Raw genomic sequence first — 24471 nt, forward strand, 5'->3', positions numbered from 1 at the left:
ATGAGTTAAAAACATGTGACGTGCACTACATTTTCTGTTGAAAAACGGAAGGTACAGTCGAACTTGTCTATAGCGACCGCCAAAGGGAAACACAAAAAAGTGGTCTTTGTGGACAGGTTCCTTTAGTACATGTTTCAATAAGTTACCATTTTCAAGGGAAACAAGAAGAGGTCTTTGTAGAGAGGCGGTCTTTGTAGACAGGTGGTCACTAAAGCAGGTTTGACTGTACATATATAGTTAGACTGTGAATAGGTTATTGGGACATCGTGATCAGTAATATGACTAATTATTGAAATATCGAGAACACATCATTTTATTGACCCTTTCTGAAGTGAAAAATTAAATAGATAAATTATATATATAGCAACGGAAACCTTATAAACGAAAGGTTACAATAATATCGATTGTATACTATTTTAGTGTCTGTCAGAGGATTAACAGCTCTCTGCAAAATCGAAATCTTAAGCTTTGAAAACGGCATTTGTCGACCTAGAAACTTGCTATTGACTTGGTGACATCATCTTATGTGGAGTGCGCATATTCACAATGACTTTACATTAATTAATCATCACTCATCACCTCAGAGCCGACCAGGGGGGGGGGGGGGGGGTTCACAAAGATCCTAAGTCGAACTTAACTCTAAGTTGGACTTAAACACTATGGAGAGCCATTTGTAGCCTTGAAATTTAATATAATCAAAATCAAAATTTCAAGTATTTTAGACTTTTCATAAATTCCACATTAAGCACATGAAATCTCCTTGATAATAGAAAATATAAATGATTTGAAACAGCATTTTATGCCTTTTAAAATATCTTTTACAAAATATTTTCAAAGATGCTAGCGGCTTTCCATAATTTTTAAGTCCAACTTAGAGATAAGTTCAACTTAGGATCTTTGTGAAACACCCCCGGGTCCACTTGTTACGCCGTCACCGTAACTAATGTCAAATTTGACCCCTGTTGACCCGTCATTTAGGAGCGGAAAATGAGGTTTAAATTTGCTTTTGTGCAATATTCACCATGACTTTACATTAATCAAGTATTACTCATCGTCTCAGCTATATAGGCGAGCCGATCAGGTCCACTTTGATATAAAGTTGTATTTTGAATTGAACATATTCACCACTTTCATAAAACATGCAAAGTCAAAGAATACAATAGAATATCTCTTACACAATTAATGATAACACAATAAAATATAAAATACACTAAAGCTAATTATAAAGTGGTTGGATCATCAAAAAGTTACAGAAACTCATAAGTAAATGATATTACACAAAATGCAAAAACTAACAAGTTAAAACTAAAAAAATAATAATAATACAATGGAATTTTTCACACATAAAATATCCTTGAGATTATGCTTAAAACCTGAACTACTGGTATTACATTTATAAATCTCTTTGTTCCTTTAAAAGATATTACAAACAAAATCTGGTAAAAGTTTATGACAATATGAATACATAAAGACACACAGTGGAAAATCGTGTAATAATGAAATCGGGAGATATTCAATTTCAAGAATAGAGGTCTGCTTGTACTTAAAAACGGCCAGTGACAAATTATACGAAATACTTTTTTTTTGACGGAGGAAAATACGATTAGTATAAATTATGTTCTTTAAAAAAAATATATATATAACGTTACAATGGGACAGTAAGGCAAGATTGGTTAGTGATAAAACATATTGGTTGACAAGATGTCTTTTGATTTTAGTAATCGTAGTTCCTAATGTTCTAGACACAATGCGTAAAACTTCATAGACGTGTGTTTTTAACTTCAGATCTACATCAACATATTTTTGTATAAGTCTTTTAAAACTATGTATTGATCAAGTAATTTGTATATACATCATGATATCAGTTATCATAAAGTTACTGCACAATAATTACAAAACTTAAAAACAGATGAAAAACGTCAAACAATACGGAAATAGTAGGTAACACTTCCTTATAAACAGTGTATATCGTAGGATATATATAATACCTAAGAACTTTGTTGTATTTGTATGTTTAATCAAATTTCCATTCCTATATATGTTTTTATTTCACTAGCACACGTCTTTAGAAAGTTAAAAAACATAACATGTTTGTTTTTTCATAGTTAAGTTGCAGTTTGTTTACAACTTTGCGTTAATCCACTCACTGAATTAAAAAAAGGTTCTTTAATTTACTGGGAAATAGTTTATTCGGTTACATGCATGTCGTTCTGAATGTTAAAAATTGATACCCCCTGTATCGTTTTCGGAATTATGAATCTTAGGAAGACAGAACCCCTGGAAAAATGAGTAACCCCAATTCTATTTGCATGTTACCGCAATGCAGAAAGTATAGTTCACAGGTTTGTTGGAGATTCTGAGAGATTTTTCCCGGCGAACTGTACCCGACCTTTGTACATCTGATCGTACATGTGAGCATAGCGATGCTCCTGTATACCCATATGGTCCCGGGCCGATACGTCCAGACCTAAAATATCAAAATCATCTCGACCGGTCAACCAGTACGTGTACATGGTGCCTTTACCCTGGAAGCAAAAGAAGAAAAAAATTACGTAACGAACAAATAGAACTGGGGAATAAGAAAAGGTTAAAGTGGCTCTAGCATCGGCCCACTTTTTAAGCGATACTGAACTGATGAACTTTCTGTCCTAGCGAACTGTTTATTGCACAGCTCCATCTCATCGTCAACTTGCCAACATATCGTAACCCAGTACCTAAATTCCACTTCGCAGACAGATACTCGGCGCAGCTAGGGAAGCAGCGAGTTACGAGACCATACTGCACATCCGACCTGAGATGGCACTAGAGGGAATTGTGTGGTATTACTTCTAGCACAGTATGACTTTAAACGGATTGACGCCCATGCATGGATGCTAACCCTCTAACACTTTACCCTCTACTTTGCTATTATTTCTAATATTGTACAAACGTCACGCGTGATACAATGTAAAACTAAATAACTATTGATGAAACTTGCTTCTTTTTATATTTTAACGGTATTGTCGGATAAACTGATATTACTGAGCGACAGTAAAAACATAAATACACATACGATAAATACATTTGAATTTATTTGTAAAGCTTTAACTCAAACATGATGATTATTCAGATGAATGAAATAGAGGTGAATATGGAGGGAGGGGAGGGGGGAAAAGGTTGACAAATCTCACCCTTATATCGATCTTGCCACGTTTGACAAAGCTGTATCCTCCCCATTCCAATAATCCCATGTATGTCTTGTGACTCACATGGATCTGTCCAGCTATATCACAACAAGATAATTATGTGAAAATAAAGTTAAAACATATACTGCAACTATTTCAGATGAAAATATATCGAAATATATCTATGTGTACGAATGCATGTATAAAGTTATATAATCAAAGGCAAAGACAACGAATTTTAGCTCTTAATCTTGACATTAGTAGGGGGATCGGTTTGAAGCACCACCACCAACGCCATCACAAATACTTACACCGTCACCACCGCCACCACCAACACCACGGCCACTACCACCACCAATATAGCTACTACCGCCATCCGGGGCCACGCCTCTACCACCACCACCGCCACCACCACCAATACCGCCACCACCACCACCTCCAATACCACCACCACCAATACCCCCACCACCGCCACCACCACCACCAATACCACCACCACCGCCACCACTGCCACAAACACCACCACCGCCGCCACCACCGCCACCACCACCACCCCCACCAATACCGCCACTAGGATTGATGTATCATGCCGTACATTACTTACGGAGTCCAGTAGTCTGCATCCTAGAAGCTGTGTTGACTGTGTCTCCAAAGAGACAATATCGAGGCATCTTCAAACCTACCACTCCAGCAACCAATGAGCCTGATGCAAAGAGAAATATGTTATTGCGATTAATTATGAAATTATTTATTTATTTATTTATTTATTTCTGATATTTATACCGAGTGGCATATATCACCAATTTGGTGGTCTTCCATGAGGCCCTATTTGGTAACAATAAAACAAATAACAGCACCAAAAACAAAAAACATAAATATAAATACACAAGCATATAAAGAGGTAAAATAAAAATTAATTGGTATCCTCATAAACTAACTGATCATTCAAGAATTATTCTTGACCATTTACAAGAAATATGTTAATGGAATTTTCAATCTAAATAGAAAATAAATTTAAAAAATAAAAATAAAATAAAGAATAGATTATAACCACGTAGGCCTATTTGAAAGAAAGAAAAAAAAATGATTGAAAACAAAAAATTTGGACGATAATGATTGACGAAGAAAAGTTGAAATGAAATTACTATTGCATAAAGTTTGTAATGGTGTTTTTGTTATAATGAGAGAAAGAATTAATTGCAGTAATATCTGATATGGTGATTTATGGTAAACGAGGAATTGCTGCAATGATACAACGATTGCATAAGCTTGAGTATTTGTTTCTAGTTCATCGTGACTGTACCATGGACCAGTGATGGCCTGGTGGTAGAGTCGCTGCCCGGCAAGCAGTAGATGGCAGGTTCATATCCCGCTGGTTCCAAGATTTTTTCTGACTTGTTTTTCAATTACAGATCGATCAATCGATCTTATTTACTGGGTGTAAGCCACAAATATGTTTAAACTATTGAAATTTCTCCCAGGAAGCATTACATTTATAAAAGATTGCATAATAATTGTTGTCACGTTGCATTAAAAAAAAGACCGTATAAACGCTTTAATGCACTAAGAATAGTCACAGACTTGGTTAATCTCATATTGAATAAAGTTATCTCGTGTTATTGTTTCTTATAAGGAGTTTTTGCTTGTTTGTTTTTGAATGTTTTGTCCTTGTAATTCTATACGGATGTAATAAAGTCATATTAGTAATTCCTATTTTGTTTTATAACTCATCATGTTTATGAAGTACTGGGCCCCGTTCCTAGAAACCGTCATAAGTCTAACTTCTTGACTATTCCATTGAAACGTGTGTTATAGAACTAACACGCGTTTCAATGGGATAGTCAAGAAGTTAGACTTATGACGATTTGTAGGAACGGACCCCAGGATATTTACAGGACATATTACACTACATCGATTTTGATAATAGATACGAAATATATATATTTTGTAATACTTTATGTGTAATTTTAGCCAAAGGAATATTATGGAAAAGATAAATAGAAGCTTTATTAAACTCAATTTTAGTGCGAATTTCCAGTCATATATATTTGCTAAAATCTCAGAATACAATATAATTATATTTCTTAATAATAACTATAACTATATGTTTTTGGTATAGCTTCTTCTTCTTCTTGTCTTGGCTTCCTCCATTTTGGAGAAATGCAGTTTGTGCAGGTGTTGGTAGTACACATATAAAAAGGATAGGTAGGTTTAAAGGTGGCATCACATATATGTAGTGGAACGTTTAACATGGAGGTCAAGTATGAAACTGAGAGAGAGATTGTGAAAGAGTGAGGGGTTGATCCAGTCGAATAATACATAGGCATAATTGCACGTATCTATGAGCTTTAAAACAAAGAATAAAGAAAGAGTGGAAACGGTGCATTGGGTTCATTATTGTGAGATCTTAGAAAGTGCTAAATGGATAAGTTTTCATATTATCTCCTGAACCTCTCGTAAAAAAGTTTGTTTTATATTTCTAGGGTATCCGACAAGGTATTCCATACATTGAGCCATTACCCATGTGTATTCCGAAGCGAACTCTGATCTTCATGTGAGGTTTGTGAGGAACCTCTAGGATGTTCACATGATGTCTGAGGTCAAGGGTCGCGGTGGCAATCTCACAAACATGTCGATCATAGCGCTCTGGAACACCTAGAATTTTTGTTAGAAGAAATGACAAGTTAAAACATCCAACACTATCAATGCAACATTTTGGGAGTTCATCATATTTAATCAGTCACTGTCTTCATTAAATGTTTATAATTATTACCATACAAGTGTACACAAACACATCAATCATCTCGCACCCCCCCTCCCTCACCCTTACACACCACACACACACACACACACACACGCACAAACACACAACAAACCAACGTTTTCATTCTTGATAAATTCACTAAATAAGAAGAGAAAAAGTGTTAATATGGAAAAAGAGAAGATAACATTATACTAACATTAATTCGTTCCTTCAAGTCCTTCTATTGTAGATGCGCAGTATTTCGTGACACTGGATGTTGTATCATACTTTTCCCCATTTTGTAGATTTATTCCTAACTAATCTCGTTATCACTATCACTCCCATCACCACCACCATCGCCATCATCACCAACAGCACTTTCGTCATCCTCACCATTTTAATCATCATCGTCTCCATCCTTCTCCTACCCCTCCTCCTCCTCATCCTCCTCCTCCTCCTCCTCCTCCTCCTCCTCCTCCTCCTCCTCCTCATCCTCATCCTCCTCCTCCTCCTCCTCCTCCTCATCCTCATCCTCCTCCTCCTCCTCCTCCTCATCCTCATCCTCCTCAACATCATCATTCTTCTCAATATCACCATCGTCATCAAAACCCTCCAACAAACAATATAACAAATATTATACCACTTTTTAGGCCTCTATACTAACCTGATGCGAGCATGTACGTTTCGTTGACGGTTTCAACTTTGTATACATCGTAGAGTTCAATTCGAGAATCAAATAGCAAATATAATCCATTCAGCATTTCGACAACCTGTACATAAAACATAGATAGAGTTTAAAGGAGTCCCTGCTGTATACATGTACCATTGTGGTTCCTCGAAAAATATTAGAATAGGAAACGTATCTCATGTAAGACGTAAACACAGCTCCATCATAATCATTCCACGTCCCGATAATGCCCCGTCCATTCGGACCAAACATTGTTTTCTTTTTAAAAAATGCATCAATTTCATAAATATCCTATGGTGATAAGGCTTTGTATAATGTGGATTAACATAATAAAGTCTACACAATAATGATATAATTGATTTTGATTTTAACCAATGAAAGAATAAGGACCGTAGAGTCATAATCTGCTGGGCGCATGCAGTATGCCCCTTTTTCCTTCATGAAAAGAATCGGCCCCAGAATCGGCACACCTGTCGGCAAATTGGTACCACCCCCCCCCCCCCCTTCATCCACCCATCCCCCCCCCCGCCCATTTAAAAGAGGTCAGTCGTGTCCAATTGTTTTACCTCCATCGGAGCACTTAGTCCACAGAGCCGACTGAACCCGGCGATGTCGGCAAACATGACTGAGGCGGACTCGTAGAGTTCACCGTTCACGCCTTCCGTGTTCATCAACCGTAGCGCCACCGACGGCGGCAACATCGCATTGAGGAGGTAGGTTGATCGCTTCTTCTCCTTGTTCAACTCCTACACGATGACGGACATGTAAGCGACAACGACTTAGGAATTATTGTTTATGGCTGATATTCTGTCCTATTTCGTCCAGAACAAATATAGAACGCCTTGTCCAGTCTGGATTTTATACCCTTTTACAAAAGTAGCTTTTGCTCACTCAAGCATTAAAGAAAAATAATAATCAAGATGTACTTAATGCCAGTTAATAGATAAAACCTTTCGCTATCCGCAGGTGTAACAACTTTTTGATAACATTGTAAAATCTTTATTCCGGGGGATTTTTTTTCTGAAAAGCTTGCTTTTTTAGACGCACTGAAAATAAAAAGTATCAATTTGATAAGCATACCTTAGATTAATTCATCATCAAATAATAAAGATAATAATGCATCGAAACGTGAGGAAAAGGAAACACGACATCGTTCTTTTGGAGGAAAACTAATTACAGCTGCGAAAGTGAGATATTGAAGCTAGGCCAAAGTAGAGGCCACTTGCTTGCCCAACATATAGCTCAGAAAAACCGTAACATTTCATAAAAACAAGGTATTCCATAAAAGCGAGAGTTTTAAGGATATTAACAAGAGACCTATGAATCACTACCTTGGTCTGTGCGGCCAGTGTCAGGGCGTAGTTCTGTAATACCGTGGTCAACGACCAGATGGCACGGAGGGTGAGTGGGCATATGATGATGACGACTAGGACAAGGAAGATGCTGACGGCGATGTTTTCCGTGTCATCTTCGAGTTCCTTCTCGAGCCGATCCAGGATCTCATCGGCCATGTCCTTTTGGACCTTCTCGAGGATGTCGATGTAGACCTGGACGAGAGAGAATCGGGCGGATTCTTTAAAGTCTATCTGCACTAGTTTAGCCAGGAGGGATTAGACCTCCCTGTATGGTCACTGACAGGTGGTTATCTTATCAAATCAGCTCTCAATTAACATAAGAAAAGTTGACCATAGGGGACCGGTCACCGATTAGGCATTGTTTGCTATATAGAGGGCGCAAGTAGCTGTAATTAGTGCAATGGGGCTTTAAAGTATTCAACTTTCTCGATGGAAAGAGTAAATGAATGGTGAAATCATGTAATAGCTTTTAGCGCAATCGCCAAGAGCACATCTGCAGTGTAGAATCGTGGCGCTATAAGCATGATAACAGAAGCAGTCATCGGCATCATCATCAGCATCACCATCAACCAATGATTGTCACCATTAACATTATCGACATCATCATTATTATAACTATCAAAAATATAATAATAGTAATAAATAATAATACATGAGATTTATATAGCGCCATTATCCATTTTAATTAAATGCTCAGGGCGCTTCAAAATATTAGGGAACACATTACATCATGACAAAGAATCGTGTACATTTACATAAAAACGAAAAATGCAAAAATGTAAGATAGGTGTAATGTGACTATGTTTACTTGACAGAGAAAATGCGTGCAGCTGCGTTTTGTAGTTTTTGTAACCGTGCAAATTGTGAATTTAGTAAATTATAGAGTAGACTGTTGCCGAAATCCAGACGTGAAGAAATAAGTGAGTGAACAATCTTCTCTGTTGCCGAACGAGTCAGATATTTCCGTATGAAGCCAATATTGCGCAATTGATAGCAAAATGATCTGGAAATGCTGGTGATTTGTTTAGACATAGACATTTGAGAATCAAGAATGACGCCAACGCCAAGATCACGACATGAATTTGAATAAGGGAATGGTTTTACCGGAAATAGAAATGGAGTCTATATTTAATTTATTCAACTGAGATTTTGAGCCGAAAAGAATAAATTCGCATTTACTATAATCATCTTCATCTTCTTTTTTTCTTCTTTGTCTCCTCCTTCATCATCTTTTTCTTCTTCTCCTTCTTCTTCATCGACTTTATCTTCACATCATCATCACTATCACATCCTCCTCATTCTCCTCCTCCTCATCACCACATGACAAACATCGGCACAATTTTGTGTAAGTTGATTAGGTTAATCAACTAATCAAGGGAAATGACAAGCAACGAAAAGGAAGATGAAGAAGAAGAAGAAGAAGCAGGAGAAGAAGAGGAGGAGGAAGAGAAGGAAGAAAAATATGTTAATTAGAGGGGAATGTGCCACTGGCCAGAGCCATCTATACACAGAGTTTTGCCAACATGGTTTCACTGGGTCACAACATGGCGTATATTCATGTCGCCATATTGTGTCCATCTTGAATAATTAATGGCATTGCCACCGGCCCTCGATCCCCTCGCCCCCCCCCCTGTGCCACTTCGCATTTTCCGGTAAGCCTACACAAAACACGATGAAACAAACAAACAAACAATAATATTAATGGACGAACAATCAAACAAACAAACCAGGACACACAACATACCGTCATACTGTCAAACCAAAGCGTTGCTTTTTCGAAGTTGGGTTGGGTGCTCTCAACAGAATTCTCCAGAATTTCCTTACTCATGTCGAGAATGATGTGCGTAAAATTAGCAAAGTTTGCAATGTTTTCCCTCTATAATTATGAATGAAAAAGATGAAAAGAAGCTCTCAAAAACGGTGATTTTTTATTTATTCATATTTATAGCGAAAAGTGAAAATAATCTGGATACCAAATGTGTATGCCTAAATGAGAAGCGTTGGTAAATACAGATGACTTGGTTAGTCATGCAAGATATTAATTGTATCTGGCAAAATCATTTTTTTCACAATTTAAAAATGGTAATCGTGCCCCTTTCACTTTTCTGTTTTTACCCCTTTCTCTGACTAAACATTAGTCAATTGCAACATTATTAAGCGTCGATGATCAGATCAAAAAGCAACCCCTCTCCTCAAAAAGATGCTTTCTACAGATCTAAATTAAAGGTCTTATCAAAGCTATTAGATAATAAGAAGTGGAGGACACTGACGTATCTATGCGGTTCAGGTAATGTGAAAGCGATTCTTACATTTGCTTTTAATGAAAAAAGGTACAGAAGTTCAAATTAACTATTCTAAATGATTTGAAATGGATACCTGCTTTTCGTAGAATTGCTGGATGAGTGGTGTGTAGCGCTTAGATGCCGCAAAGTTCCACGATCCCACGTTATATTTTTCCATGTACCACACGTAGTCCTTATGCCTCTCAAAGCCACCGAGTGTGTAAAATATAGCACCTGTTTCAAGATAGATGTGCGAATCGTTTAGCCCGACCACCAAGTAAAACAAAAACTCATGTTGCTGCCGAATATCGTCATGATTTGGGCAGCATGGCGCCTGAGTATAACCTTATTTATTGTACTTTTATATCGAAATGAAATTTATACCACAACAAAGTGTCTTTTTTCCCTATTTTGTTTCACTTCTAGCAAAATTGATAGATTGATATACTGTCAACGAGATGACTGAATATATAATTTTTAGAGATTAGTTATTCGGTCGTCTCTTTCTATCATTCCTAATGAACGCTTATCAAACATTAAAGGCAGTGTTTAACAATGTTTCCAGTTTTACAAATCTGAGATGCATGGCCTACGTGTTCACTGTCTGTGATATGGTGTAATATTGAAGCCCTACAAAAAATGCGCTTCAAAATGTACCTCAAAAAAGTAAAAAATCTTTGAGTTTTTGGTTTCTACCATACCCGATTTTCCAAATAGACTGTAGTGTTATAACGGTTTTTGAAATTTCGAATTCCAATCATAAATATCTTGATAATCAGACTTCGACATCGGCTTTTAAAAGTCATGATTTGCAGCATGAGCTAAATCCAGGATTTTGTTTAGAATCTGAGACAATGATACCCAATCCCTTTAAGACTTTTATGTCCTCCTATTTTCTTTACTCCCCATATTCTCAGTAGTGGTTAGAGTAGGAGCTTTGGAAGCTCAGCACCCCAAAACAATTCTTCGTCCGATTCTTTTTCTTCTTCTTTATTTTACCAGAATATAAGCGAGACACGCGTCGAAAATAAATGTACCAACCCCAAAAGCCCTCATAAACTTTTAGAACTGCGCCTGCATAGTTTCATTTTTTATCATTTATATTTCACTCTTCTCTCTCCTTTACAAATCTTATATTTGACTTCTTTCTCTCTCTCTCTCTCTCTCTCTCTCTCTCCTTTTTCACATCTAACCCGTCCTTCCTTTCACATTACTGTTTCATATTTGTCTTTATCCAAAACTGCTTCCCTCTTAATTCTCCAAATTTGTCTTACTTATTTCGTCTCCTTCATTATTTTGCACAGTCCGTTTTCTCATTCCATTTCCAACTTCCTCCATTGGTTATCATTTTTACCGCCCCATCTTCCAACGTCCGATTCCTCTTCCCCTCTTCATCTCTTTTCCTATTCAACATCCCTCTCCTCAAGCTGCTCTAATTCTCCCCTCTCAACATCTCCATTTATCGTCATCTTCCTCCTCTCTGCTTAGCATTCACCCATTTCTAATCGATCTCTATTCTGGACCAAAAGCCATTTTGATTATCTTGTTTAAAACCAACATCTCTGAAACATCAACATTTTGTTGAAACAAAAAAGCATTGTCTGTAAAATGTCCCAAATGCGGAATGGTATCTAATTGAACAACGAAAAAAGCAATCTTCAACTTCTCCCACGAACAAACATCAGACATCAAAATAGCCCGACAAAAGCCAGGGGGCCTATTTTCTCTCAGAGTTCACTCCCTTCGGGCTACAGCAGACGTTACAAATACAGACCCACAATTATATTCAAAATTTTACATTAAGCTTTCTCGACGTCATCGCTCACCGAGTGTCCTCTCGATGCCCGTATCGACGTTGCTGACGATGAGGAGCTGGTAGGCGACCAGTATTTGCCATGAGCCGTGCCCCTGCGAATTGCCGACACTTTCATAGAGCCAGTCGATGAAAATCTGCAACATGTCGGTGTAGAAATCGATCTCTCTATACACGGTGGTGTTCGAATGGTGTAGACGCTGACGGTGCTGCTCAAGATTCTCCTTGAAGTCATTCTTCTCACGAAAGAATGGTAGCTCCTGTCACAAACATCAGTTTTTAAAAGTATTATTTTCAAACAACTATATTTTCACCTTGCGAACGTAAACATAACAATCATTATAATAAGAATGATGATAATGGATTCTTGTATAACGCTCATGTCTGTTAGATATGACACTCCTAGCGCTCCCGATTATTACCTCGGCTTTAGCACGGGTGCCATTATGGCCTCTAACATTTCAAACAATTAATTCCTGCCAGGTACCCATTTTAATAGCTCACCTGGGTGGAGTGTGGCAAATGCAGAGTAATGTCTTGCCAAAGGACATTTGTACCTTTCTCCGTTTAAAGGTAATACAAAGTTTTGGTATGGGGTCATGAATTTGGTTCAATTGAACATATTGAAAGCATATGCGATTTTACAATATTCAATTATCGTTGTCGCGGTTAAAATCAAGTCTAAAGTGATAAAATTGTAAAAAAAGAAACTCTTTATGTTGTTTAGCTCCCTCTCAAGACTGAAATTACTTTAGCTTTAAAACAATATTTCTTGACTACAATCGATCGATTTGCTACTCTCGTTTGGAAACTATATATCAGAACTTCATATTCTGAGATTTTCATGGCCGCAGCTATATGGAATGGCCTTATAGACGCTACTTGAAATATTTGAAGTTTACCGGGAGCACCGGTATTTTTTTTTTAAAGTGGTATGGGGCTTAGGGGCTAAATTTTCTGGTCCTTACAAAACATCCACAGGGGCATCCAGATATATCAAAACTGTAAAAAATTACTATCCATCCAATTTTCAAAATTTCTCAAAACTGTGCAATACCAGAGGTTTTTAATGTGCATTAAACAACTTTAACAAGCGAAGTTCTGTTTTTTGTTGTTGCGAAAGTTGTCTTTATCATCCATGCTTACGTTCAGAATACTGGTTTCGACGGGCCATTCCTGGAGCTCGTCGAGGGCCCTGTCAGTCAGCGGGTAGGTCTCGGTCAGGAAAGCCTTGCTGTTCGGTGCGATCACGCTCACGTACAGGGCTGTCATGTCACGTTCCCTCTGCAGGCGGCTCAGCAGGAGCCCGATGTTACGACTGAAACTGATTACGTTGCGGATCTCGATGTCGACGCTGTGATGAGAGAGAGAGAGAGAGGGAGAGAGAGAGAGAGAGAGAGAGAAAGAGAGAGAATGAATGAAGAAGAAAACAATCAGAGAGGGGCATTTATCTCTTGAAATTAGCGCTAAATTAGAAAGCGGGTTATCAGCCCACCCACAACTTTTACTCCCCCCCCCCCCAAAAAAAAAAAAAATTATGCTAGGCTCAATTCAGAAAAAAGAATGCAAGAACCGCCAAGACCGCTAAAGTCCCCACCCCTTCCATTATTCTTCTAGAACGGTGCGGCCGGTGCCTGCAAAAATAGTAGGCCCTACCCATGCAAAATATTTTTTAATCACACAATGTAACACCCCCTTCTCTTACTCTTTTTTATTATAGAGTACCGAAGCTGTGTCATCATAAAAATAATTGTTTTGGAATTTCTCAATTTTTTCTTCATTTTCCGAAAGAGCATCAAAAATAATGTTCAAATGTCGTAAACCAATTGAATAGGTAAGTATTGGCTGAGATATGACCATCTGAATAAATATATTTCCTATAGGAACTCAGTGTTATATTGCTCTGGCTCGTAATGTTGTATAGGGCAAAACAACATCTATTTTTAGGCCTTATATAGGCTAAAACATAAACGAGTGTTTTTCATACCGGTGTTCAATAGTGCAAATATTTCCATTCGTTAAAGTTCATTATTTGTATAATATGCCACTCACATTATTGTAACGTCCCTGGATCAGATTTTTTTTCTTTCTCAAGGGATATTTCAACCAATTCGTCCTTGTTTTCACGAAGTGACGGTAGTGAGGAAAATCGTAACGCAAAGTGAATGCAATTTTTTTTCACTACCGTCACTTCGTGAAAACAGCGACGAATTATTCTAGTTAATATTCCATCTTTCCAAGAATTACTACATTGAAATGGTTGTCATGTACCCAATTCAAATCCCCATTTAAATTTTTCAACACGGTATACTAACATATTCAATATCATGGAAGTACCGATTGGCATAATAAAAAAGCATATGAACGTGTCGTCGATGTAGGCACTCGTGACAAAAGAAAGGTTAAAGGCGACATTAAGGCCTACTTATTAGCGAAGGGGAGGGGGGCAGTTACCCCCCTTTGAGTTGTGGAATAATTCCGTATGCTTAGGCTTATATGCAGCATTTTTCTTAAAATCATGGCGTTCGCCCGTCGCTGCTGGATGCAAGATTCAGAACAAAATATTCCTCAAGTACATAAATGTAATTGCTCGCAACCAGGCGCGTACGCAGGGGGGGGGGGGGTTAAACGACCCCCTTGAGTATTTTTAATGTGTATGTTTTTCGGGGACCCCCCCCCCCCCTTTTGAGTGTTTTTTTTTTTCTTTCTTAAAAAAAAAAAAAAAATCATAATGGATGACCTAAAAAAGATGACCTTACCCCCTACCGGCAACGGAACAGGATGTCGATCGGTCAAATTTCCAAACGTCAGGACCTATGTACTCTTATTCCCCCCCCCCCCCGCCCTCTCCCGCTTATTCAGCGGCTGGCTGAGTCGTTGCGATTTCGAAATTTTGGGCCCGATTTCAAAATGTTAAACCCCCCCCCCTTTGAAAAAAATCCTGCGTATGCCACTGCTCACAACCCCTCCCCCCTCCCCCTCAATACAAATAAAGGAGTGCATATAATCTTTGATTTGTGTATTGCATATGCCAGGTGGGTTTCACATGGCACGGAACCGTTGTCCCCTTATTACTCCCCAGGGGGTGGAAATTGTGTTGCGGGTAAGCCTCAATCCGATGACCGGGGTAAAAATATGTGCTGCGCCTATAGAAAAAAAGTATTAGGTGCATTATAACGTGAGCTATTATTATTATCATTATTATTATTATTATTATTATTATTATTATTATTATCATTATAATTACACCAGTGCTTCTGAAGAGGGATTGAACCCCTTTCTTAAATGTTTTGTTTGCTCCCAGAGCGTTATAATGACGGGAGAATGATTTAATATGCATTATCCGAGCAATATCAGTCAGTGAACGACAACGCTCATAACATCGTGAGATTTGCTACATGAACCTGAAACCAAGAGAAGCACTACAAGAGAATACTGATGATGAAGAAGGAATTGAAAACATACAATGTTTAAAGGGACTTGGTAACATTGTTCAGATGAGAGAAAATGGTGCTAAGGTATGCTAGATTTACAATTAAAGATAACCTGAAAGTTTGAGTGAAAACAGACCATTATTAATGATACAAATTGGAAAGAACTGATCTGATCGATTCCTTAATAATTCCCCCAACTATATTCTTACAATTTAATTAGCCTACATTTTAGGTGAGTGAAAATCGTCACAAAGCAATGAATCGGATCTATATACAATTCCAAATATTCAAGGTTAAAAGATTTTTAAAATCCTGTCATTTGTCTTGTTTTCATGGAAAAACGGTTAGGAAAATTCAAAAATGGTTGGGAGAAATTACTGATAGAGGGTGTCGCACCATAAATATATTTGTGGTTTGAGAATTTTTGAGGATTTGTTTGCATGTTAGAGGGTTAGTACAGTAAAAGGAATATAATAAGTAACATTTCATTAAAAAAAATACGCGTTTTTTTCATCAACCTTCAACAATGTTACTGAGTCACTTTAAGCCCAGTGTAATTATCTGAGCGGTGTCGGAGATATGTATACTAATATATAATATATATATATATAATATAAAAATTATCTGGATTTTTATAGCGCTTAATATGAATTACAGTCTTTAACCGCTATATATATATATATATATATTATAACCCCGGTCATCAGATTCATTCACGCACAATGTGCACCATCTCCACTCCATCAGGAGTATTCCTATCATTTGGTCAACGTAAGGGCATAGGCAACTACTAACACAAATGCTTTCGTCATCATACCGGGTCCCCATTTCTCTCTTGGGTGGTGAGTGGCAAATGTAGATTAATGTCATGCCAAATGACATTAGTGCCGTGTCGGGGATCGAACCACGACCTTTGAATTTCAAGACAAGCGCTTAAACCACTAGAATACTAGAGGATTATGTTATAGTTTGATCTTAATTAAGGGTATTTTCTTTTATCTTATTTATTTACAGACCGTGATCATTGTTGAAGTCTACTGATCGACTGACACAAATAGCCAGATCTTATTTAAATACAACACTTCTACGTAGTTGTACATCTACATGCAGTCTTTCACCAGAATCGTATTTTATTCAGCGTAGCTGTGTATTGGACGTGCTGCTAATTTTTCAATATTGCTGGTAATGAGATATATATATATATATATTGGATATTGATTTTGAGGCATTCCGATGAAATGTTCCTAAATACTGCACATGTCATACTCTCAGTCAGCAATTTCTTGCACTGACCGAATTCTTAAAGGTATTAGGTAACTTTGCCTCTGATTCTATACAAAATTCTGGATTCAGCTCATGCTGCAATCATAAATTAATCATTAATCTCAGGTCAGAAATGAATTCCATTTACTTTTGCAAGCCAATCGCACGTTTGATTATCAAATTATTCATGGATTGGAATTCGAAATGTCAAAAAAAAAAAAGTTTTCCCAACAGTTTTTAAAACACAACAGCCTATTGCGAAAATGAGTATGATAAAACGGGTCACTCAAAGAATTTTAGTTATTTGAAGCACTTTATGATCATTTGGAAGCGCATTTTTTTTAGGGCTTCGATATTATACCATGTCAGACAATGGTAACACGTAGAGTCATGCATCTCATATTTGTGAAACTGGAAACATTGTTGAACGGTGCCTTTAATTTCAACCCCGGAACAACCACTATATAGCCTATGACCAAAACCTATAAACCTAACCCCAACCCCTTTCCTCTGACGAAATAAAACCTGAAGTAACTGGGCGTTGTGGTGTGCGCATGTACAGGGGCGGATCTGCGGTTTAATCCCCCCTCCCTTGGGCGGCCAAGTGAAAAAAAGGAAAAAAAGGGGGAAAAGGGAAAAAATGAAAACGGCTCGATTTTTGGAATAGCTAGATCCGCCCCTGCTGTAATCCAGCTAACAATGGAAGTTACAAACTGATTCAGCTGAGGACGCAGGCTCGAAACTTAGTCACCTCTTTCGAATGGTGACGTTTAAAGGTCGGTCCCAAGACGTAAATAATCATAACTGATTGATACACGTCTGTAAAAGCCTAATACTACACCAAGTGAATGCGGGATAACCGTTGTATCAAGAGTTTTGTTATTGTCTTATCCGTGTCCTTGCATTTCCTTGTTCTTGTCTTGATTCTTCGTCGTTCCGCCTGACGTCATCGTGTTTCAATTATCTACTTATCAGCTTACGGCTATACGCAACTACTAAAATTTAGAGCATAGTCCTCTATCCGCACATGTACTGCTCTACTGTGTTTTTCTTATGCCTATGAAGGCTCACACTATCGAGCAGTGCATGTGCGTATTTTCTTTCTTCTTTAAAGTGACTCGGTAACATTGTTGAAGGTTGATGAAAAAACTCCTTCATTTTGGTATGAAATGTTACTTATTATATCCCTTATACTCTACAACCCTCTAACGTGCAAAAAAAAACCTGAAAAATTCTCAAACAACAAAGATATTTATGGTTTACTTTGAAGGCGTCACTGTGCGACACCCTCTAACATTAAATTCTCCGCACAATTTTTGAATTTTCCCAACCGTTTTTCCTTTAAAAAAATAAAAGAGACAGGCTTTAAAAACTCTTTCAACAATTAAATGTCTGGAATAGTATCAAGAGCAAATTGCATATACTTTGTGACGATTTACATTCACCTAAAATGTAATTAAATTGTAATAATATAGTTGGGAGAATTAAGAAATCGATCAGGTAAGTTTTTCCCGATTTTTATCATTAAATGGTCTATTTTCACTCAAACTTTCAGATTATCTTTAATTGTACATCTAGCATTGGAGTCACTACCTTAGCATCATTTTTTCTCATCTGATCATTAATACCAAGTCCAGTAAGTAATCCAAACAAAAACAAGCTCTGCTTTCCCAGTGGATTTCTCAAGTTTCTTTAAATTCCGACTTAATTTATAAAAATGTATGATTATATATTTTGTATCCTAAAATGCTTTGACTACTTTATATCTACATTCAATATTACGATTAACAATGAATTTCCTTTCCTAGGTTATATCACAAGTGTTATTTGATATCAATTTTATGTGAAATTTGTTAGCATGTTTTGATTGAGATATGGAAATAAAATGAAATTAATTTTATATTATCTTATTTTATTGGTACTTCTACATCTGCTGTAGATCATAAGATACAAATCCTCACCCTTTGAGGGCGTTGTGGTGTTAGCCTGTAATCCAGCTAACAGTGGAAGTTACAAACTGATTCAGCGTACGCGAGGACGCAGGTTCGAAACTGAGTCACGTCTTTCGGATGATGACGTTTAAATGTCGCTAACCAGACTTAAATAACCATATCTGATTTATACACGTCTGTAAGAAACCCAAAACACGCACACACTTGGTAGATACAAGAACGAAGCCATTTAGAATGCCTAAAAATAGTGATATAATTCAAATGGCTTAACTTACGAAGCAGAGTATAGGACACAACAAAGGCAGTTGTATTGAGTTTCACATCTACCATAGATAATAAAAACACTTGTTTTTCTCAAATACAACGCTAAAATTATTGTGATAACCACAGTGATCATGAGAATAAGCTGGGGTGGGTGGAAAATGATTTCACTATTGAACAACATGCGACAAGCCCTCCCCCTCCCAAAATAAGTTATAACATTTACTGGGGAGGAAGGGCACAACACAGGGAGATGTGAGTTGGTCTAGCGGCACGTTCTCTTGGTCAGCTCTTTGTCTTCATCTTCAAACTGGCTCCGGCGACCCCGGTTCGTAACTGATCGAGTCACGCCTTTCGGATGGTGACGTTAATAATCTTATCTGATTGATACACGTCTGTAAAAACCCAATTACACACACAACTAAAACGTCCTAAGTTTGAAAACATTCGATTAGCATCCCACAAAACCACCGAAACATCACAGGGTGTGATAATGGTGTTCGAGCTCAACATTGGTAATTTGGCCAGGATGATCAAATTTAATTTTTTAGTATTTTTTTTAAAGAGTGCATTTCCCTCTATGGAATTTCAAAATTTAGAAGCATCGCGTAATCTAAAATTGGTTTCTCGGGCAGTGTTTTGTAGACCTATATGTTTGTCTGATGTTGAGTTTTTTTGTAGAAGTTTTCATTTCTTTATGACCCGTGTCTCAATTTGATCTCACATAACTTTAAAATAAAGTAAGCTATTGCATTAACACACTGCAGGGAGCTTGCAGATCCCAGCCCCCACCTCACGTTTTACACCTAATGTCAATACCTTATGATCGGAACGTGATGGAAACGGTGACATCATTTAATTATGATGATAGTGATGGTGACGACGACTATGACGATGAAATACTCGAATGTACAGCAGTAAAGGTTCTGCGATCAAAATAAGGAAGACGGTGGTGCTGATAATAATGATGGTGATGGTGATACAATTTTATTCATAAGAATTATAATGATGATGGTGATAAAGTTTATTTTTTTAAGAATGTTAATGATGATGATGATGGCGATATATTTTATTTTTTATTAGAATTATAATGATAAGGATGGTGATGATGATGATGACGATGAAGGTGACACAGTTTATTTGTATAGAACTATAATGATGTTAATGGTGATTATGATAATAATGATGATGATTGTGATGATGATGATGATGGTTAAAATGATGATGATGATGATGATGATGACGAGGAAAATGATGATGGTGAATATTATGATGATGATGATGGAGAAAATTTTGATGATGGTGATGATGATTGTGATGATGGTGAAGATGATAAGATGATGGTGATGATGATGGTGAAAATTTTGATGATGATGATGATGATGGTGATGATGGTGATGGTGATGGTGATGATGATGATGATGATGGTGATGATGATGGTGATGATGATAGTGAAGATGATGATGGTGATGGTGATGATGATGGTGAAAATTTTGATAATGATGATGATGATGATGATGATGGTGGTGATGATGATGTGGAAGATGATGATGATGATGATGATGATGATGCTGGTGAAGATGATGATGGTAGTGATGATGGTGAAGATGATAAGATGATGGTGATGATAATGGTGAACATGATGATGATGCTGGTGAAAATGATGATGATGATGATGATGATGATGATGGTGATGATGCTGAAAATGGTGATGATGATGATGATGGTGATGTGGTGATGTGGTGATGTTAGAGGTAATGATGATAATAATTAAGACGATTAAAGTCATGGTAATGTTATTGATAATGAAAAGAAGAACATTAACAATATTGCTCACCTGTTATTGTAAGCAATACTGTTTAGATCCAGGACAACTAGTATGGCTAGCGCTGTAATCGGGACCAGGATCAGTAGAAGCATCTTGCCCAGCTGGATCTGTTTACCGAAGTGTGTCAGTGGGTTCACCTGGCATTTGCTGATGTCGTTAGGTCTTAGCAACAGGTTTCTGACGACATCGTCGACCTACGGGAGAAGGGAGGGGGTGGATATGATACGATCAATGGCATATCTTGCAAAAGTAGAACAATGGCGTAACGACGGGGGTCATGGTACATACGACTTTTTTAAATTGAATCACGAAATGGGGGGGGGGGAGAGGGGGGCAGGAGAGAGGCAGTAGGAGAGACAGAGAGAGAAAGAGAGCGAGACAGAGAGAGAGAGAGAGAGAGAGATAGAGAGAGATAGAGAAAGAAAGCCGAGAGAGAGAGAGAGAGAGAGAGAGAGGAGGAGGAGGGGGTGGGGGGAGAAAGGATCACAAAGACTTTCGAAAAGGCAATCTGAAGGCAAAATTCAATAGCCTAGTCCATCACCTACTGAAATGAAAGAACATTTCCATGACGTATCACATACTCTTAGCTCTTTTTCACCTTTCATCTTCCTCTTCTGATAGTATTCTATATATTTACATCGTTCTATATACCCCCTCTCTCTCTCTCTCTCTCTCTCTCTCTCCTCAGTTATCTCTCTCTGCACTTTTATCTCTCCTTATTTATCTCTGAGGTATCAAGTTTGTTTAGGCATACTGATGAATTCTTTGTATTTTTCGTGTTTTCGGTTTGTTCATACTTAATTTTGTTTTAACATTCTATTTTTACAATATTATTATTTAAACATGTGTGTGGCTTACACCCAGTAATAAAAGATCGATTGATCGATCTGTAATTTAAAACAAGCTCTCCTGATTTACTGGGTGTAAGCCCCTGTAAGCCACAAAATATGTTTAAACAATTTAAACTTCTCCCAGGAAGCATTGTATTGTTTTCTATTAATTATATTAATGAAAGTGAAAATGAAAATTAATAAGAGTGAACAATAATGTAAAGACTTAGTGAAAATAATAATTACATGAATTAGGACTTACCGCAGAAAGCGACCCGAAGGAAATTCTCCTATGTTCTGTTTCCAAAGCGTCAATATTTTTATTGTTCCGAGCTGTGACCGCCATTTTACTTTCGGTTTATCATCCAACTCCCACAGAAAGATTTCGTTGAATTATCAGCCACTAGTCAATATATATTTCCAAGTGCATGTGTTATGTAATCTCGTGCTTTTCGTTTACGAACATTCTCGTTTAACCGGAGAAACAAGACCACTCAAAAGACAGAAAGATAATTTATTGATCCCAACATTTTGGTAATTCGATATCAAGATACGCAACATTGAAGGAGCAAACGCATTGAACCGACGAGAGATAATTTTAGTTTAAGCAGCAGACAATCTTTTCCTACGAGATGGCACACCTTTTCTCTTTTTTTTTCCAGTATTACTTTAAGGTTTCGCAGATGGTTCAAGAAAAACATCGCTCTACTCTACGTGCAGACTTGTAGGCGAACTTGCTCTAGCTAATTAGATGTCGATTCTGAATGTGTTTACACAATGGCATATTATACACCGTTGTATTTAGAACAGCAACCTCTGTAATTAGTCAATTTCATTTTCATTCACAGCACTACTCTTGATATTTCATGTTCATCACAAACGTTTTTTCTCACTTTTCTTCATCTTTTGTGTTGTTTTATTGACTTTTTTTTCTGCTTCGTATGCAACCCTAACTATTTGGTTTCATTATTTATCTTCTCTCATTTTGTATTTTGATCTTCTTAATGTTAACCCAACCCTAACCCAAATACTCACCCTCTGGGTGGTATTCTCGAAAGCGGCCTAAGTTAAACCTGGCCTAACTTAGTCCGTGGATTAGTTAGGCCAGGCTTAACTTAGGCCACTGAACTAAGTCATTTTCATTTCTCGAAAGGTGGCCTAGCTGATCCATGGTTTAAACCTGGCCTAACTTAGTCCATGGATCATTCACCATGGTTACAGTTTCTGCACATGCTCAGTACCGAAGCTGCGACGTCACAATGCACTAAGACAATGGGCTAAGACAATGAATGCGCGCAGTGTGGAGAGGATGCATCACCTCGACAACTTGAGCAATATGACGTCCAGGGGCGGCGGAGCGACTTCCAAAGCGGGGGGCAGCACCAACAAAAAGGGCACTTGCTGGAATTGTATCATTGTTAAAAGGGAAATTATCAGAGGTGAAAAGGGTCACATATCGCACCTGAAAAGGGGCATTGAACATATTTTAAAAGGGGCACTTATGAGAATGAAAAAGAGGCACTTATAATAAAGGAAATGTGCATTTTTGAAAGAAAAGGGGCACCGATAATTTTGTTAATAGGGGCACCTCTCAGATTTAAATAGGGCAATTATAAGAGGTGAAGGGGCACTTATTGCAAAGGAAAATGGAAACTTGTCAAAGGAAAAGGGGCGCGTGTCAAAATTAAAGGGACACTTTTCAGAGGTGAAAAGGGGAAGGGGCACTTTTCCTATGGAAAAAGGGGCACTTCTTACAAAGTTAAAAGGGAACTTTCCTATATAAAAAGGGGCATTTGAAAAAGAGGGCACTGTACCCCCCCCCCAACTCTTTCTCCCTATCTCCATCTCTCTCTCTCTCACACACACACACACACTATCTCACATCATTGTTTATTTCTTTCACCATAAAATTGTTCTTTCTCATTTGGTTCCCTTTCTCTTTTACTCTATCTCTCTCTCTCTCTCGCTCGCTCTCTGTTCTCTCACTGTTCTATTTCAAGATTTTTTCCATGTATAATTCAATGAACCCAACAGTATGCACACTTAAAATCAAAAGATATGAAAGGAATATTGTATATAAGATATCAACAATTATGTTCAATTTATTTATTTTTCTTAAAACAGAAAAGATTGTAATTCATGATGAATTCGATTATAGAATTGAAGGTCAAAATCAAATATTAAGCTCCAATAGGCTCATAATCTGCTACTTAAAACTATTAGAATTAAATGTTATGTATTTGTTACATGTTCAATGCCCCTTTTCAGGAGCGATATGTGACCCTTTTCACCTCTGATAATTTCCCTTTTAACAATGATACAATTCCAGCAAGTGCCCTTTTTGTTGGTGCTGCCCCCCCCCCCCCCCCCCCCCCCGCTTTGGAAGTCGCTCCGCCGCCCCTGGACGTCATATTGCTCAAGTTGTCGAGGTGATGCATCCCACCACACTGCGCGCATCCATTGTCTTAGTGCATTGTGACGTCGCAGCTTCGGTACTGAGCATGTCCAGAAACTGTAACCATGGTGAATGATCCATGGACTAAAGATAGTACACTAACTTAAGCCAGGGGTTTAAACAATGGATCAGTTAATCCACCTTTCGAGAAATGAAAATGACTTAGTTCAGCGGCCTAAGTTAAGCCTGGCCTAACTAATCCACAGACTAAATTAGGCCAGGTTTAACTAAGGCCTCGAGAATACCACCCTAAATCTATATACCCAAACCCTAATCCAAACCCTAACCTTAACCCAAACCCTAACCCGAACCTAAAACCTAATGAAACCCTAACTCAATGTTTTTTGGACAAAACCTGGAGTAAATGTCACTGAGTAATTCCCGGGTCGTCCTGTGTCGTTCT

At 37.7% G+C, this 24471-nt stretch overlaps 2 protein-coding genes across 2 annotated transcripts; both read right to left on the bottom strand.

The window, feature by feature from the left end:
- Nucleotides 1–2180: 2180 nt before the first annotated feature.
- Nucleotides 2181–9818, bottom strand: LOC105446772 (guanylate cyclase 2G-like). Its single transcript, XM_030982558.1, has 8 exons — nucleotides 9695–9818; nucleotides 7927–8142; nucleotides 7162–7341; nucleotides 6572–6677; nucleotides 5685–5819; nucleotides 3769–3867; nucleotides 3171–3262; nucleotides 2181–2525 (listed from the first exon to the last, which is right to left on the bottom strand). The coding sequence occupies exons 1-8, from the start codon at nucleotides 9776–9778 to the stop codon at nucleotides 2337–2339; spliced, it is 1101 nt and encodes a 366-aa protein (XP_030838418.1). The 5' UTR covers nucleotides 9779–9818; the 3' UTR covers nucleotides 2181–2336.
- A 481-nt stretch (nucleotides 9819–10299) lies between these two features.
- LOC115922837 lies at nucleotides 10300–21959 on the bottom strand. The gene is made up of 5 exons (XM_030982557.1): nucleotides 21876–21959; nucleotides 20793–20977; nucleotides 13192–13399; nucleotides 12059–12305; nucleotides 10300–10466 (listed from the first exon to the last, which is right to left on the bottom strand). Exons 1-5 carry the CDS (start codon nucleotides 21957–21959, stop codon nucleotides 10300–10302), a joined length of 891 nt encoding a protein of 296 aa, XP_030838417.1.
- Between the last annotated feature and the right edge of the window lie 2512 nt (nucleotides 21960–24471).

This window comes from Strongylocentrotus purpuratus, unplaced genomic scaffold, assembly GCF_000002235.5.
Source record: "Strongylocentrotus purpuratus isolate Spur 01 unplaced genomic scaffold, Spur_5.0 spur5_scaffold_12, whole genome shotgun sequence".
NCBI classification, from domain to species: Eukaryota; Metazoa; Echinodermata; class Echinoidea; order Camarodonta; family Strongylocentrotidae; genus Strongylocentrotus; species Strongylocentrotus purpuratus.